General features: G+C 41.4%; 1 protein-coding gene across 1 annotated transcript in view; it reads right to left on the reverse strand.

Annotated features, from left to right (window-relative positions):
* The window catches only part of FOXN2 (forkhead box N2), a 596,893-nt gene that overhangs the window by 49,689 nt on the left and 529,006 nt on the right, over positions 1-18,198 (reverse strand). The window contains exon 5 of the mRNA XM_044055382.1: positions 7,503-7,574. Within this exon, the coding sequence (XP_043911317.1) occupies positions 7,503-7,574 (72 nt within the window). The remainder of the gene's footprint in view (positions 1-7,502; positions 7,575-18,198) is intronic.

The following is an 18,198-nucleotide window of genomic DNA, read 5'->3' on the forward strand; positions in this document are numbered from 1 at the left end:
TTGCACTATTCCAATACTTTGGGTTATTCTCTGGAGGGTAACCTTGCATTCAGCTGGGGTACCAAAGCCAATAAACAACCTTCTTGACACTCTGTACGTCTGGCATAGGACCACAACTCATGGATGTAGGGGTACATAAGCAGATGAAGGAGCACAAGATCCTTAAAACTACCTAGCACCAAGAGAACCATGGAAGGGGTCTGAGTAAAAAGAGCATAAAACAAAACATATCCATCATAGGAAAAACTGCCCTCCTTGGTCCAGAAAATGCAGGAATGATGAGGGAAGGAGGAAGGGAAGCAAAACTGCAACAGTGATTAGTAGGGCATAATAGGATTGTGTAAGAACTTACCATAACAGTAGATGTCCAACTGATCACTGTTGCAATATTTCTGACATATAGGTAGTCACTGCAGATGTCTGGCCAGAGTACTTAAGCTCTACCTATTCAAGGTCATACGTCTGACACATGACCTCAGATTGTATGCGTTGGGGGTATAAAGACAGACATACTAGCATGGATCCTCAGACCATCTCCAAGACAGCAGCCTGAAGACTACTGACAGATGAGTCGCGTCACCTAGGAGGAGTGTAGCTTGAATTGGTAAGAAAACTTCCCCGTACCCATGTAATACAGCAAAGGCTAGAACAAAGTGGGGCAGGCAACTGAAGACCAACACGAGATAAAGAAGAGGGAACTGAGGGTGGGATGAAATATTGCAAAAGTGATCATTAGGACATCTATTGTTATGACAAGTTTTTACACAACTGTACTATCCTTGTTGACATCACTGTTGCACTACTCCAGACATGGCTACTGAGTAGACAAGCTGTCCAGTAGTCCGGACAGGACTGGCATAGTAAAAGCTGCCTTGGACCTTAAGAAAGCATCAATTTTGTAGTGTGTGGAAAAGGTGTGTACAGTGGACCAAGTGGACATCGCCAAGATAGACCTGGAATTTCTTCCTTTGTGGAAAGTCCCTGAGGAAGCAACTGCCCTAGTGAAATGCGCTTTAGGGCAGAAAGGCAAGGTCTTACCATAGTGAGAGTAGCAGAAAGAGCTAGCCTTTAAAATCCAGAGTGCAATTATTTGTTTGGAGATTGGCTGCCCCCAGCTCAGGGGACATAAAAGATGCAAATAGCTGGCAAGTATTTCTGAAGGATTTAGTTTTTTCCACGTAAAATCTGAGCTGCCTGTGAATGTCTAGAGAATGTAAGATCATTTCCCTCCTGTTTTGGGGTCTGAGAAAGAAAACAGGAAGCTGAACAGCTTGATTGAGAAACAGCTCATTCACTACCTTAGGCATGAAGGATGACATCTCCCTGACAGTCACCCTGTCTTTGTGAAACATAAGAAAAGGGGGAATGGCCATGAGAGCGTGTGGCTCAGAAATGCTCCTGGTGCCGGTGAGGGCCAAGAGGAGGTTGATTTTCCAAATACAGAATTTTAGAGACACTGAAGAGCCTGGTTCAAAGGGAGGCAGAGTAAGCTTTTCTAACAGAAAATTAAGATACCAAGAGGGAGAAATGGGTCTCCTTGTGGGGTTAAGATACAGAATCTCCCTGAGGAAAAGCCGGACTTCTGACCCAGCCATGGAGGGCTATGAGACAGGCAGGCATTGATAGCAGACAAGTCAGCTTTTATGGAAGAGTAGGCCAAGCCTGATCAAAGAGGTTTGCACAGTTACTGCAGTACTGGACGGGACCTGTGCTAAGAGTGGATCCCAACTATGTTTGCAGCACCAGTAGGAAAACCTTTTCCACTCTGAGGGTAATATTTTCTACCAGTATCTCTCTTAGGTTCTTGCAGGACCTATACAGTCTCATCAAAAAAGAGGCGTCTTTGGGAATTAAAATCCTATCATCCATAGGGTCAGGGTGAGGGATGGAAGATTTGGGCAGAGAAGCAATCCTTTTTACCGAGTTATCAGGTCCAGCTGTAGAGGAATTTTTTTTTGCAATTTCCCTATGCCAAGTGAAATAGCAAGGGGGGCTAATATTTCATTGGCTAAAATGAAGCCAGTGAAAGGAGTTTGGGTGTTTCCTTTTGTGCCTTGAGAACAACTTTGGGAAGAAGAGGCAGAAGAGGGAAGGCATAGAGAAACTTCTTTATCCACAGGAAAGAAAAGGCATCTGTTCTCCATGCTGTGGGAAGAAGGTCCCTGGTGCAGAAATGGGGGACCTGACAGTTATTTAATGAAGCAAAGGTCTATCTAAGGAGTGCCACACTGAGGGGTGATGTTGTGGAAGGCCTCTCTGTTCAAAGTCCACTTGTGGGGGCCTTGCAGGGAGCAGCTAAGGGAGTCTGCTAGCACACTGTCCTGAGAAGTGATGCATGTGGCTGTGAGCGTGATGTTCACTTAGTTTTCTAAGCTCCATGCCTCTTGTGCTTAACCTGCATAGTTGACAAGACCTGGTACCTCCCTGTTTATATATCACATAAGTGTGGTGTTGCCTGAGTACACTTGTGAGTAGTACAGGTTTCCAAACGTGGGCGAAAAGCTGAAGAGCTTGCAGAAAAGCCCTCATTTCTTTCAGGTTGATATATTCCTTCAAGAACTGGGGTTGCCATTTCCCCTGCACTTGGTGCGATCCTGCCCATGGTCCCCATGTCTCATCAGAAAAGTCCATGTGAACCTGTTGAAAAGGAGGAGGAGGTGTGACAGGTGATCTTGGGTTGATAATGACCTGTCCCTGCCACCAAAGTAGCTCCTTCTTGAGACAAGAGAAGAGTGGAATCAGGGTGTCCAAAGGGTGGCAGTGCTGGGAACACACAGATTTCAGGTACCACTGGATTTTCCTCAAGTGAAATCTGGCCAGGGGGAACATACGGGTAAGCCACCATGAATTCCTAAGTCCTTAGCATCACCCTTGCAAAGCAATGAGCTGTGGAGGAGAGGCCTTGTAAGTAAGTGGACAGACTGAGAACTTTCTCCTGGGAAGGAAGCCATGCATATATTTTGTCTGTGTCCAGTCTGCATCCCAGAAACACCTGCTCCTGTGCAGGAACCATGTGCGATTTTTTTGTGGTTTACAGTAAAACCCAGGCCTGTTAGAAGATAGAGGGTGAAGTGTAGATGCTGAAGAATTGCTCGGGAGAGAGCCTTGATCAGGAAGTCATCCAGGTAGCGGAAAATTTGAATTCCTTGAGTGTGACAGAAACTTCCTACAGGAGCTAGGCACTTTGTGAACACTCCTGAAAATGCAAGGAGCCAGAGAAAAACTTGAGGAATCTCCCGAAATAAGGACAAATGGGAATGTGTAAGCAGATGTCCTTCAGAACTAATGACAGTGAGAAAGCCTGTAGGAGGATGAAAGGTAGAAGAGTCTCAAGAGAGCACTTTGAAAGACGGTACCTTCAGGGAAGCGTTCAGGATAGACAGGTCAAGTATGGGTCTCCAACTGCCCATCTTTTTCTTGGGACTAGAAAAATCCTGGAGTAAAATCCTTTTAAAACAGCAAAAGAAGTCCAGCACCATTTAGGAGGTAGATAGAGTCAAATTTTAATGTGGCTAAAACAAGAAAAACAGCAAACCAGTTTTGGCCAAACTTACCGTCTTTTTCAGTGCATTAACTCAGTTAAATCCATTACACATTTAAATAGTATTTGATTAGACATACTGGAAGTTGATTGGTTTATGCCAAAATTAGCTCAGTTCATTCAGGCCAGGTTTAAACAAAATCCCCTAGCCTAACAATCCAACCAGATTCCTTCTTATTTAATATAGAATGCCAACCTGCTTTGCTGGATTTATGTCCTTGAATTTTATCAATGATTGTGAATTGGAATTTAGCAGTGACATGGGTCATTGTATGTTTATAAAGAGCATTAGAGATCCTTTTAGTTCTAATGTCACTGAAATGTTCACTGATCTTGTGTTTTAGTGGCCTAGATGTTTGTCCTACATAAAAAGCAGAGCAAAATCAGGTGGCCAAATAAATGACCCAGTCACAGCTGCAGTTGCCAAAGCATCTGATTTCAAAAATGTGCGGTGTATTGCTGATTGTAAATTCCTTGGTTTTACATATATATGTACAAAAGTTACAGTGAACACAGGAATTGCTGCCCACTAACTTGTCTCCAAATAAGGTGACCTGCTGTGTGGTAGTGGGTGAAAAGTGTTTGTAGCAAGTTAGATGAGAATTAATAGTCCGGCCTCTTCTATATGAAGAGAGACACTGTGTGGAAAGTATTCCAGCTAGTTTCTCATTAGCCATTAAAATGTCCCAGTGATTGTTCACAATATTTCTAAAGTGTCTGTGTTTTTGCCAAATGTTGCTACTAAGTGAATGGGTTGGGGAGACTGTGTGTTCTTTACCTTTAGGTCCCTTACCATAGGTTAACAACGTTTTTCTATCCTGTTCAGTGGCGACCACATTTTTAAGTTTTCTGCACTGCAACAGTTGGTTAAGGACCCTCAGGGTAGAATACTGGATGTACATTTAGATATATGTGAGTTAAGGTGGCAGTTAAGGCTGAATGCCACCCAGACACCTGATATTAATGAAAATGTGAATATGGCATGTCTTTTGAAGTAAAAAAAATATTTTAGGGAAACAATTAGTTTTAGACATTTGAGTGAATATTTTTAAAGTTTTTATAGTGAACGTTAATTTATCTGATATGTAATTGCCGTGTAATGTTTTGAACTGTTGTATACACATAACGGTTATATGCATCTTGTTTTTATGTCTATGTAGTTTTTTCGTGTGTTTAGTATAATTAATTGGTTAATTGGGTGCTTCTTTACATAAAAGGGCTGGACTGTAAAACTGAAACTGTTCTGATGAAGTTCCTTCAGTAGGGAAGAAAGCGCTCAACACAATAAAGCTTTTTGGATTTTACCAGTTGCTGTGAAGGTTTTTCACTGGTTCCAGTTGTGGTTTGGAGTTGGAGGCATTGTAATTTTGTATGATGGACACAACCCATCTGTCTTGGGTAATGAATTCCCATGCTGGGGGGGGGGGGGTGAAGTCTGGGAAAGACAGGAAAGTGTGGATCAAGGTGGGAGGGATGAAGCAGAAGACAGTCTGTTAGAGGTGGGTTTATCTGGAAAACAGTTTTTTTTTCAGGCTTGGAATCCCACTAGGGTTTATCTTGAAATCTTTTTTTAGCAAGTTTCCTGCCTCTTTGAAGAGGCTTTTGTTCCCTACGAACAAAGGCAGTGGTTTACAGGGATAGTTCCTTTGGTATCTTAGGACTGAAGAAAGAAAAATCTGTTTGAGGTCTTGTATGGCTTTGCATTTTTCTTAGCGTTTTGAAAAGTTTAGCATCAGAAAAGGAGGCCTCTACTTAGACAGGAATCCAGAAACTTGGCCTTGACATCTGCAAGGGAATGAAGACAAAGGCCAATCAAACCTGCGGATGGCCAAACCAGAGGCCGCAACACTAAAGGAAGCCTCTGCCAAATCATAGCTGAATTTTAATTGAGTGTCTGGCTACCTGTGTGACATCGTTAAGCATAAATATAACCTGAGAATTACATTTACAATCTTCAAATTTAGCCAGAGACTTCATCAGGTTTTCTATAATGGATATCAATACTTGGTCATTAAGGGCTCTAAATGCCAGAGTGGCAGAGCTTGACTTTTTTGCCATACCTGTCCATAGCTCTTCTGTGTCTATCAGATAACAGCACAGTAGATGCAGGGAGACTTTGATGGGTTTATCAGCAGACAGAGAAAACTGAAAGGTGTGCTACTGGAATTTTGTACAGGAATTTCATGTCCTCTTGCACTGTGTATAACCTGTCTGGTTCCTCAACTGCATTATGCTGCGAATCTGGATTAGAAGTGGAAGCAAAAACATGCAAAAAGGCTTCAAGGATATAGGGAACAAGTAAAGGCTTAGGAGCCCAACTTCCAATAATCTGTACCATCCTTTCTGTACATCTGAGACCTGTTTGTGTCCCACTCAAAATGGTGTATCATTTTGGAAATGGTTTCCCCCAAAGGAAATTTCTTCTAGTGGATAATCTAGCAATAATGCATCCTCATCAGATAAGTTGTCCAGGAGACAGTATTTGTAAGGAATATGCCAATGAGTCCTCATCTGAATCAGATTCTTCCTCCTCTGTGGAACAGCCATACTGCATTTTCAAAGGTGAAGGGAAAGAGACAAAGCAAAGATGAGACGGCTTTATATAAGCTTTGAGAAAAATCTAGCCATTCTTTCTCATGGGACATCTGCTGGGGAGAGGCAGGTTTAATCCTTTGTTTATTTTTCTTCTTCAATGGGACATCAGCTTGAACAAAGAGTAGTGATGCAGAACCTTGCTGAAACTTAATAAAGGAACCAGGTAACTGTTCTCAACTAGGATCTGAGGTATGCCCTCTGGTCCCTCTGAAATAATCACCCTGGATTACCCTTCTTTCCTGTAGACATAGTAGATTCAGTCTCGTCAGATGTGCAAACAAGACATGCCATACCTGGACTTGGTGGGGTCATGGGGTTGTGGGCATCTCCACAGAGCTCATAAGTACCGCAGATCCTTGTTGAATCTCAGAGGGAATGTCAGAGTCAGAATCTGTAGCAGATGTATCCAATTTAAGCTTTTTTAATTTTTTCTGAGTGAGAGCAGGACGTCAGAGGCCAAGAGTTCCACAACTTTGGAAAGCATGAGGCTCTCAAGTCACTGGATCTCCAGATACATATTCAGGGAAGCTAACCTGTTAGAAAGGGTCTTAAGAACAAACTGGCAAATTTTACAATTATGATAATTGTGTTCAGCTAATAAACAAAGCAAAACACAGAGTGATGATCTTTGTAAGGATTCTGCCTTCCACAGTTACACTTTCCTCTCTTAGCTGACATGAACAAATGTTAAAAGACTTAAGAATAAGGAGTATGTATCTGACCCTGACCAAGCCTTGGCAGTAGCAGTTATGACAATGTGGTAACCAAACTGCCTTTAGCAAAGCCTGTGTGTTTGGACTGGTGGGAAGATAGTCTGGGGAGCCTACACTCATACATCTGCTTGAGTACCCCTACACCCATGAGCTAAAGTCATACTCCAGACGTAACAAGTGTCAAGACTTTTTTTTGTTGTTGTTGCTGCTTACTTTTTTTTGTTGTTGTTGCTGCTTTGGTACCCAGCTGAATGTAAGATTACCCTCTGCAGGATAATCCACAAGTCTGGAATAATGGAAGTGTTCTAAGAAAGGACATTTTTAGATGCATGTTGTACAGTTATGCACCACAACCGCCATCAACAGAATACCTAGCCTCCACCTCACAAGTAGAGAAAAATATTCTACTTGATACACTCAAACAACTGAATTACTGAAGACAGTGATCATAAAGGTTCATGAATATAAGACATCGCTGTAATGGCAAGCTGAGGAAGGGCATTGGGTTTGAAAACCTTACCCAAACTTCACATCAATTTCAACATGCATTTGAATGTTTTGTTGCAAACATTTACAAGTGCTTGCAGAAGCAAGTTAAGGCACTTAAGCCAAATATATGAGCTGAACAGCGACAAGTACTTCAAATTGCTTACCCTCTGAAGTTCTTTGTTCGAAGGAAGAGTTCAAAAGCATCATTGCTGTGGCAGCATCAATATCAGGTTCCGCTAAACAGAAGGGAAAGATAAGAACCAGATGCATAAAGTCGAAGTTGATAAAATAACTCCTTCAAGCACTTAAATAACCTACATATACTGGCATCTGCTCAAGTATGCGTGCATACTCTCACTTCTGCAAACCACTGAAGTCATAAGGGGAATCAATACTATAATGAATGCTCATTCCTTCTCATTTTCTCAAAAAAAAATTATTCCAAAGGCACAATTCATTTTCAGCATCAGTGGTGGGGGCACTTTAAGATGCGTCCTAAACTGAATGCTCAGTCAATTGTCTTACATGCCATGAAGCATACTTCTCAACTGTACAGATTTTCGCAGAATGTTCAGATTTTTGCCTAATATTTTTGGTTCATTTTTCATAAAATTGTGGTTTTCTCGCAAATTAGAGGCAAATCATTAAAGACTGGAGTTAGAAAACAATGACAGACATTTGAGTTTCAGACTGCATACCCTTCAGAAAATCCATACTAATGCAAAATCCAACTTCCTAAGTTTGTAAGAGCAATATTTAAAAATGGTCACTATTTTTGGTCCTTTGTCCCATTTTATATATATGGCTTTGTCCAGATTTCTTGTTCTAAGAGGTTGAGAGGTATGGCCATTAAGTGAAAGCTTAACTGAAAACCACATGGAAAAGAAACCAGTCTCTTTCCGCTGGAAGAAGCTAAAATCCTTTGAGTCCTAAAAGATACCCATGACGTACACAATTTAACACAGAAATTAAAAATGCTCTCAACCTTAAAACACTAGAATAGTACTAAATGTGAAAAAAAAATTGTTGGCGTGCAGGAGATGGCCTGTAGGAATGACTAAGTATTTGTAGAAAAGCGTGTAGGAAAGTAATTAATTTAAAATAATGAACTGCATGATTCCTGATGGTTTAATGGCACACAGTCTGCCAGCAAAGAATGCTGAGGGTCCTGGGTTCGCGTACAGTCAAGATCATTTTACTTTTTCTCCTTTCAAATCATTTAATGTTTGTTTTTTCAGCTACAGTGTTCGGGAATGAAGAATCATTGAGACATCTTTAACAGTCCAATAAGTGCAAAGCAACTTGAGAGAAACTCAACAATCTATGTATCTACAATGCTGACAGTATACATTTCATTGCAGTACCATGCTGTCTTGTCTTGCATGTCTGCACATTTAAGGGTAACTGTCCGTTGTTAATGGCTTCTTTAACAAAGGGGACAGGGAGTCTTAAAATGAAGCAACTTATTTCTGTAAACTGAGTGTTCTGCATACAAGCAGGTATGGAACGTCTTGCTTAAATGCCAAAACAACCTGAATTTAATGAGAAAAAAAAGAGGCGATTTATCTAGACTACAGAAGGGGAAAATAAACCAATTAACAGCTATTTGGATATATGCAGTCAGCTATTCAAAGGCATTTTATTATGCTACCAGCACACGATCTGTAATACAGCACAGGCATGCCACCTTATAAAGCCCAACATTTTTGTATCACAAGGTTTTCTTCTGAATGTGACAACACAGAATGGTTTGCTTTCACCTAATTAATTTTAATACCTTAATTGACACAAAAGAAGTAACGAAGACATGCAAGACTGCTGACTCCGTAAGGGATAGTGTCTTCCATCCAGCCAGTGATGTTGACGTTGCAAACTCACAAGCTTCTGATGGCATTAGATGAATGCGTTAGTAGTGCACAGTAACCTAGTCATTCACAACATTTCCTGCAGCTATTTAAAACAAAACAAAAATAAAAAAAGCAATTAAGCAAAGAAGATCTGTTATGGAATAAAATTCAGCAAGAAATTATTTATAATGGTAATCGAGGGCTGAACACATAAATTATGAATACAGAACTAAAATGAAAGCACTCTGCTCGACAAGTCTTTTGTAGCCATAGTTACAAATGAGTCAAAAGGAAATTCTAAGTTCAATGCAGCTATCAAAACTGTGTACGTGTGTTTTTCTGCGTGGTGTGTGAAAGGATCAGGATGTTGATGTGACATAACTGCACCTCGTGAGGCAGGTTTTTCATGTGTAACTTTATGAAAGCAGACTGCCTGTTTGTAGAATGAACCACTAAGACATTCTGTCAGCTCAAAATACTAATATATGACAATAGCAAACACAATGCAGATATTCTCGAGAGGACTGTAATCTGTAAAGCAGTATGATAAGGCGGGACACAAGCTGTGTCTTAAAAGACTGCTATATTTTTGAGCACGTGCTATCCTCCTAGCATGAAACTTGTAGGAAATCTGGATCACTTTTGTTACCATCTTTGTTCTTATTTAACACATAATAGCTAGCCAAATTTGCATTTATTTTTAATGAACATGAACCAGAATTAGAGCCCTATAAACCACATTTATAGGAATATGAAGTACCAAGAGCTAAAATGGCTAACTTTAGGCAGAAATGACACACTATGTTAAAGCTAGTCATCTGATGTGACATGAGAGCTCAAGAAACAACTGATTTACTTGACTGTACACAGACGATGGTAGGAAATAATTCTTACCATATCAGCTGATCCGAGAGAGGTCCTTTCTTGACAGGTCGTGGGTTGGGTATTATTTTAACACCAATCAGAATTCAATATTTTTTTCAACAAAGTCCCATTTTCAGGGATGCCCATGTGCTCTGCTGATTCAACTGCCTGTCATATTCGCTCTCACAGCTTGCCATTAGCTAGCACCCTTATGTAAATCAAAAATAATAGCCATAATACCACATATTATAGGAATATAAACTTGGCTGTCTTAAAGGAATTTTGCAGCAGCTGCTTAACATTATGGTATGAAAGTACAGTTGTATCTACTTACCATAAAATGTACATGTCTTGAGTGTCTTCACTATTGAGGTAATAACCATATGAGTTTTTCTTTCTGTGGTAGCCCTTGGCCAGCCTGAGTTTCAGAGATATAGCCCCCTCTTCCTTTGCTGGTGGATACCCTGCACCTGAAGTTAGGATGTCTGGGTATAAGGGTTACCGGCCGCTGCCATCTTGGAGGTCTTTTTTGCCTCCAGTGAAAGGAGAAGCCTCCCAGGACAGGCTCCAAGCCTGGAGCACAAGGCATCCAACAAAGTTCCCATGGTACAAGGGGAGGAACGCTAAAGACCTAATGAGAAGGACAGAGTGGGAGGGAGGCATAGGGAAGAGATAGGGAAAGGGATGTCTACTCCAACCTGAAAGCATGAAAGAGGGGATGTAGGGAGATAAGACGCACTACAACAGTGAAGTCATTCAAATACCTACAATTATGGTCAGAAGACACAAATGTACTATGTTCATCATGTTTCACTGTTGCAGTAATAACCGTATGGGTGGATTCTCACAGCTGAGAATGTGGGAGGGTAGAAAAAAGGAAGGGACATTTAAGCAGAGGGCAGAATGCCCTAAAAGGCAAATCTAGTCCTAGATTTGAAGAAAATGGGAAGATGAACATGTTCGGTAAATGTACAGACAGAGGACCAAATGGCAGACTCTAGAATCTCCCTGGTGGGGATCCCTCTGAGGAAGGTACTTTTGGTGGTAGCAGCTCTGGTAGAACGAGATTTGACATTAAGTGGGCCTTACTTTTCATGATGTCTTTAACAAAAGTCAATACAGTTTGAAATCCACCATTTAAAGACTTCTGTGGCACTTCCGGCTAATACTGCGTCCTCAAGATTGTGCAACTAGTTACGTAGGTGGTTCAAATATGATAGTGGTTGGACTTTCTATCTGCCTTGGCCCTGTCTGGACAGTATCTGAGTTGCCTGTTTCTTTTCGGTCTCTAATCACCCTCATTTGTGTTTCGCTCAGACACTTTACACTATACTTAGAAGTTATCCAGCTACAGCCAGAAAAGTAACTAAACTGCAGGCCTTGTTCAGTGTTTTCTTTTGTAGTTCAAGAGGAACTGAGAGTCCCCTCACCCCACACTACTGTAGAGGTATTAAAACTGTCACTGCACTGAGAGACCCTTGCAGAATCAATTCCTCAAACTACAAAAGAAAACCCTGAACAAAGACCTGCAATTTGGTTACTTATCTGGCTGTAGCTGGAAAACTTCTAAGTATAGTATAAAACAAGGTCTGAGCCAAACATAAATGAGGGTGATTAGAGACAGAAAAGCAGCAGTCCTTTTACAGCAGGTAAAGAAAATAACAGTGACTCTCAAATCCCATTATATGCCAATGGGATGGGAATTCAAAGTTACTTCCTTATATGTGGCATGAGTCATACAAAGCATTATGGGAAAGAGGGTTGAGGGAGAACAAGATCACTTTGATACATGAAGCCCCATTGGTAGTCATGTCGTGGAAAACATGCTAAAATTACAAATAAAGCAGAGTGATTTTTGAGGTTTTAAAATAGGTCAGGAAACAAAGATAGAGTGGAAAAAAAATGTAGTTCTAGGTTGGAGTTTTACTTTAAGGAATTCCACTGGGCAACCTTGGTATAACACTAAGACAGAAGCCTTTTGATAGACAGTCAGGAGAAGCTAGATCGGATCATGTACCCCTGAAATTAACCTTGAAGTATAACAGTATTAAAGATATTTGTACTATTATTACAGATAACTGGAAGATCTTATTATCGGATAGAAATTTGAAGGAGTTTGTTGAAAAAACACCATTGTTCAGCTTCAGGAATAATTCGAGTCTGAAGTGTTTATTGTGCAGAGATATGCATCCTATAAGACCCCCCCTTTGTTATTTACAATGACTAAGGTAGGCACTTAACCCATGTGGAGACTATAAAGCATGCAGGTACATCAACTCAAAGGGTTGTTTTTGTCATCCAGTGATGGGTATAATGCATCGGCCAGCTTTGTATGTAACCTGCCATACAGAAAATGTTTATCTTGCATGCGGTTTCACAGTGTAGCTGTTTTTATGTAGGAAAAAAGAACAGGATGCTCAAAGAGTGCATCCTACAGCATGTCAATGACATTATGCTTTTTTCCAGAAACAATCCAACTGCCTTACATGCTAATAACAACCTGGGACACAGTTTTACTTTTTTAGCTTTACAAACTGTACAACTGGGTTTGAGAGGTGGTGATAGGACTAATCTCAACTGAATTGTCTGAATCTAAATGGATAGCGGATTTACGGGCCGATTATGCTCCAGGTTTAATTGTGGTTTTTCCTTTAAAGCCGGTTGTAAAGGGGCATAAACTTTTAAATTGATGTTTGGTGATTGGTTTATTCATACTTTAAAAAGGGAATAGTATTTTGTAATGGTGAATCTGATGAAGGGCTTTTGGAACCTAAAAGCGCTAATTGACTGCTTTTTTGTCTTGGAGAAAAATGAGGAAGGATTCAGTGCACATAAGAGCTTGAAGTTCTGACACCTATCTAGCTGAAGTAAGAGCTATTTAAAAAGCGGTTTTCCAAGAAAGAAACTGAGTATCAACTGCAGCAGCCATCTCGAAAGGAGGCAAAGTGTTTCTAGCATGAAACTGAGATCCCAAGGAGGAGCAGAAAATCTTCTGGGAGGCCTCAGATGGATAACCCCCTTAAGGAATTGTTTTACATGGAGTTGAGAGACAAGAGGAAGCTGTAGAGGTAGGAAGGCATATATGGCTGAAGAATATATTTTAACATATGAGTAACATAGGTCAAATTTGAATAAATGAGAAAGGTAAACAAGCCAAGTCTCAGGTAACTGTTATCAGGATGTGGTTTGTGTGAGAAATCCTGAAGGGAAATTCCCTTTTTAGAGAGCGGAGATGGGGAATTTCTTGGTTGAGGGAGTGACTGCACTGATCCCAAGCATTTTTCAATTACCACTGGATTTTCCTCATGTGACGTCTGGTTAGAGGCATCATTAAGATACATGAGGGCATGTATCCCAGAAGTCTGTGAACCTCCCACAATTGAACCGAATTAAGGGGAGGACTACATTGGAAGTAGGTGGTTGGAGACAGATATGTTTTGTGTATGTTAGGAAAGCTCTTTGTAGGTTTGTGTCCAGCAAGGCTCCTAGAAAGATGAGTTTTCTGGTTGGGGAGAGATTAGAATTTCTTAGGTTCAGGGAATAACCTAGAGAGAAGACAATGGTCATAGTTTGTTGCATGGCAGAGAGAGAGTGAAGGTCCTCCACAGAGTCTCCTTGGGTCAGGCAGTCCTCTAAGTAAGGGTAGATATGAATGTCCTTGGTCTTGCAGTGTGCTATTACTGGAGCCAGGCATTTGGTAAATATGGGAGCAACAGATAAGACAAAGGGCAGGGCAGAGAACTGATATTTCCATCTGCTTTGCAGTGTAGATGCTTCCAGTGAGATCTTGCAATAAGAATGTGATGGGCAGCATCTCTTAGACCCAAGGTGCCCCAAGTAGGCTCTTGAAGCAAGCATGGGTAGGAGATTTTGCAGAGTAAGCATTCTGATCATTGAGACCAAAAGGAATAAGGAAGTTATGTACACAACAAAACATTAGATGTGTTGTTTACTTCCATCCTTCCCAAACGGATGGGTTACTGGATCTGTTCTGGATAAGTCCTTGGCCACTCAGACTTTGGATTCAGTGCTCATGCTCCTCCCCTTACCCCTTGCAACTGACAGAGATACTTCAGATTGAATTTGTTCCCATTCCACAATAAAAGACACTGAGCCCTTATCTGGAAGACAAAAACAGCTGCCAAGCAGGAGCTAAAAAAGTACATGATCAAGCCAAGTTAATCCAGTACACTCACTCCAAGAGTCAAGAGAAGGAAGTTAAGGAAAGAAGCAGACAACACAGATCCAATGTTATGGTAAATACATAATTTTCATACTTGATGTTGTTTCTTTCATCCATTCCTTAAAAGTCTGGACACAGTCCTCAGCTACAAGTACACTTGGGAGGTCACGAAGGATATTCTGTAGCACAGCCAAACCAAAAAAGGAGGGTCTTGACCTTGACTGTAAAACCAATTTATAATGAGCCATTAAGGTACGAACGTTGAACCATGTAGCAGCAGCACAAATGTAATCCTGCAAACTTGGAAGAAGAAAGCTGAAGAAACAGCCACAGATCTAGTCACGTGAGCCTCAGAAGGTTTGGGCAAGTATAAGCCATTTACTTTGTAAACATGATACATGGGACATACAATCAGATAACCAGCTGGAAGGCGTCACTTTGGAAACCCCTTTTCCAAGTTTAGCTGAAGAAAAGGAGACAAGTCATCAGTCTTTCTAATCTTCCTTGTAGGGATAAATAGAAATGTAGTGCCAATGTATGTCTTAAAAATGTAACATTCACCTTTAATGGAGAAATTTGGAAAGAAAACAGGAAGGTTGACAGACTAATAGTTGCCTCAGAAGCCACCTTTGGAAGAACAGATTACTTCTTCAGTAACTCTAATTGTGGAAAATCAAATAAGGGGGATAGGTAGAGAGGGTGTGTAGTTCCAAAACTCTCCAAGCAAAGGTGATATTACCAGAAACAACGTTTCCCATGTCAAGAATTTTAAGTCAACTTTGGCTGCAGGACTGAAGGGAGGACTGGTAACAAAATGTTGATGTCCTAGGGGAGGGTTGGGTTTGGGGGAGGGGGGAGGTCGCAAAAGGAAGGTACCCCCCAAGAAAAGCTTTGGACAACATAGGGGGAGCTGATGGAGGAATGACTTTTCCCAATATGAAAACCAGAAACAGCTGTATGTTGCACTTTAATAGTGGAATAATTGTATGTTGTGAAAGATAGATGCCTGGAAATCCAGAATGACTGGAAGAGGGACTGAGAAAGGACTTCTTGCTTCAAACCCAGACAGAAAGTCCTTTCCACTTGCTTTAACAGAGCTTTCTAGTAGAGGGTATTTGGGAAGAAGTCAAAATGTGAACAACATGGGACAAAAGCCTGGCCTACCTAGCCATCACTGAAACTGGAAAAACCATGCAGTTAGTTTGCGGGCATAAAAGTCTGGGTGAGGTGACCTGGATGTGTGGATAAGAAGATCTGGGGCTGACCCCAGCACCTAGTGAGGGTAAATCAGATGAGTTCAGAGGAATGGAAACCACACCCATACCTGTTTGGGCCAAAAGGGAGCAATGACTATCACTGTGGCCTTGCTTGCCAATGTTTTCTGAAGGACATATGTATAGGAGAATTGGAGGGGGGTTATGGATTGTAAACCAGAGCATCTCTCTGTGACACCTTCTCCTGGAGGATAAGGGAAAAATACCTGCTATGCTTGGTGTTGTATGGGGATGTAAACAGATCACAAGGTTGGCCACAATGGCTGAAAATCTAATCTGTCACTGTGGAGTTGAGGGATCACATGTGATGGAAACGGACAGACATGCTCAGCTTGTCCACTAGAACACTGCATTTCCCTGGGATGTGCATTGCTATCAGAAAGCATTGAGAAGACACTGCCTACTGACATAATCTCATGTTTTCCCAAACAAGTGGTAGAACGGTGTTCCTCTGTGTTTGCTGATGTACCAGACTGAAATCACGCCTAAAGGGAGAGCGTCCTAAAGAGCCTGCAGCACTAGGAGGACTGCTCTCACCTCCAAAACAGCAATCAAATGATGTGAAGATTAAGTGTCCATTGTCACTATGGTCTGTGGGGATGATCCTTGAAGACCAGCTAGAATTCCAAACACTATGGGATATAAGACCTGCAAATCCTCTTGATTGAAACATGAAAATTCATATGTTGACTTCTGACTGACCACTGAGTGACAGGGTCCATTGAAGAACTCTCATGTAATGCCTGGCAAGTGTGGCCAAGGTGATGGTCACTGTCACAGAGTCTGGAACTGTTGACTTCTGGCAGGAAAGAACAGCAACTGCTTGCCTGTCTACAGAGGAAATCCTGGCTTGGGGAAGCCTGGAGATTTGCAGTTTTGTGTCCAAAAGTAAAATAAATTTCAAAGTCTGCACAAGATGAAGCTTTGATTTGGCTGTATTCACCATGATGCCTAGTGTAGAGTAAAGTTGGAGCAAGAAGTCCCTGGCTTAGAGAAGATTCCTGGTGGGGGCAGTTGTCAGCCAGCTGTCCAGGTACAGGAACACTCAGAGCCCCTGCAACTTCAGGTGAGCTGTAACCACTGCCATGCACTTGGTGAACACCCAGGGTGCTGTGGTTAGACCAAAGAGTGAGGCTCTAAACTGGAAATGCCAGGTCCCCAGCTGAAAGCGAAAAAAACTGTTCACTAAGAGGCAAGAAAGTATATGTTATCAAACAGAGCTGTAGAATTTGAACACTTGCTTAACATCTGGTTTATGTATGATACACTACCTAGGCAGGATACTCAGCGGCCATACTCCCCTCTAGGTACATATACATATACCCCTTAATACATATATGTTTTCCACTCCTGTGCTGTCTCCTGCAACTATTTACAAGAGCCTTCGCAAACCCTGCATCATCTACCTCTGCTCTCTAGATTCTGTTGTAATATAACATCTGACCACTAGCTGGCACTCTAAACTAGGATAGTTCCTAATATATCTATCCTTCCCCCTGATATCTAACATAATTAAAGTTCAGACCCTGGATTAAGGAATGTCTTCCTGCACTTTATTTCCACTCTATCTGCTACTTTCCACTGGCATTGCTCTCAGCTATTACTTACTATCACTACCACTGTTTCCTCCCCTCTATACCTAGCCTTTCCAACTAAGGTACCCAGTAGTCAGCTGCTCTCGGATTGTTTTTTGCTGACTTTTCTCAGTTACCTGTTTGAACCCACTCCGCCTCCCCTGCGGGCTCATTCTGCTCTCCTACCCTACCCCCAATTCCCAACCACCCCAGAGGTCCTACCCATATACCTCTAATTGCCACACCCCCATCCCTGCACATCCAATCCCATCCTCCTACCTATTAAAGTGCTAACTACCTTAGCTCTACCACTTAAAGATGCTCATTGCATTACTAAGTACTTATCAATTTACAAACTCAGTACCCTAACTTACTACAACACCTTGTAGAACCTCCCCTCTATCATCCTCTTTATAATACTTACCCCGTCAACTTATTTAATTTTCCTTTCACTATGCCCATAACACCCAGATCTAAACACACAAAACTATTCCTCTTACATGCACTCCTACCTTTACTATCTATACCCTATGTCCTAACTAAATATGAACATCTAACCTTGACTAACTTTAACCATCCCTTTAAACAACCTTTCCAGACAGACCTGACACCTTATCTAAACCACATAAATATTACCTCAACACCCTCCTATCTATTGCCAAAGTTTCATAGTTTAGTCCACATTAACTATAACCAACCCAAGAAGACACAGAACACACCCTGTAAATTCCTGAATATCATACATAGGATTAACAAACTTCTAGATGGTGACATCCATCCCAACCCTGGTCCCAACACCACAACCACCACTAACCCCCATAAACCAAATGCCTCTACTTCTCGAACTCCCACTAAAGCATCCAACTCTCTCCTTATAGCCCACCTCAATATACAGAGCCTAAACAATAAAGTTGCCCACCTCCATGCTCTCTTAGATGTTCACTCCTTTGACATCCTTTGCCTAACAGAAACATGGTTAAAACCTTTAACACAGGACAATGAAATCACCTCTCCAGGATACAATACCTTGAGATTAGATCGAATAACCAAAAAGGGCGGGGGTGTAGCAATATTATATAAAGCAGAGTTGCAAGTAACACCAATAGATATGCAACCAC

Source organism: Protopterus annectens, chromosome 1.part2 (genome assembly GCF_019279795.1).
Source record: "Protopterus annectens isolate FY-2018-M chromosome 1.part2, PAN1.0, whole genome shotgun sequence".
NCBI classification, from domain to species: domain Eukaryota; kingdom Metazoa; phylum Chordata; order Ceratodontiformes; family Protopteridae; genus Protopterus; species Protopterus annectens.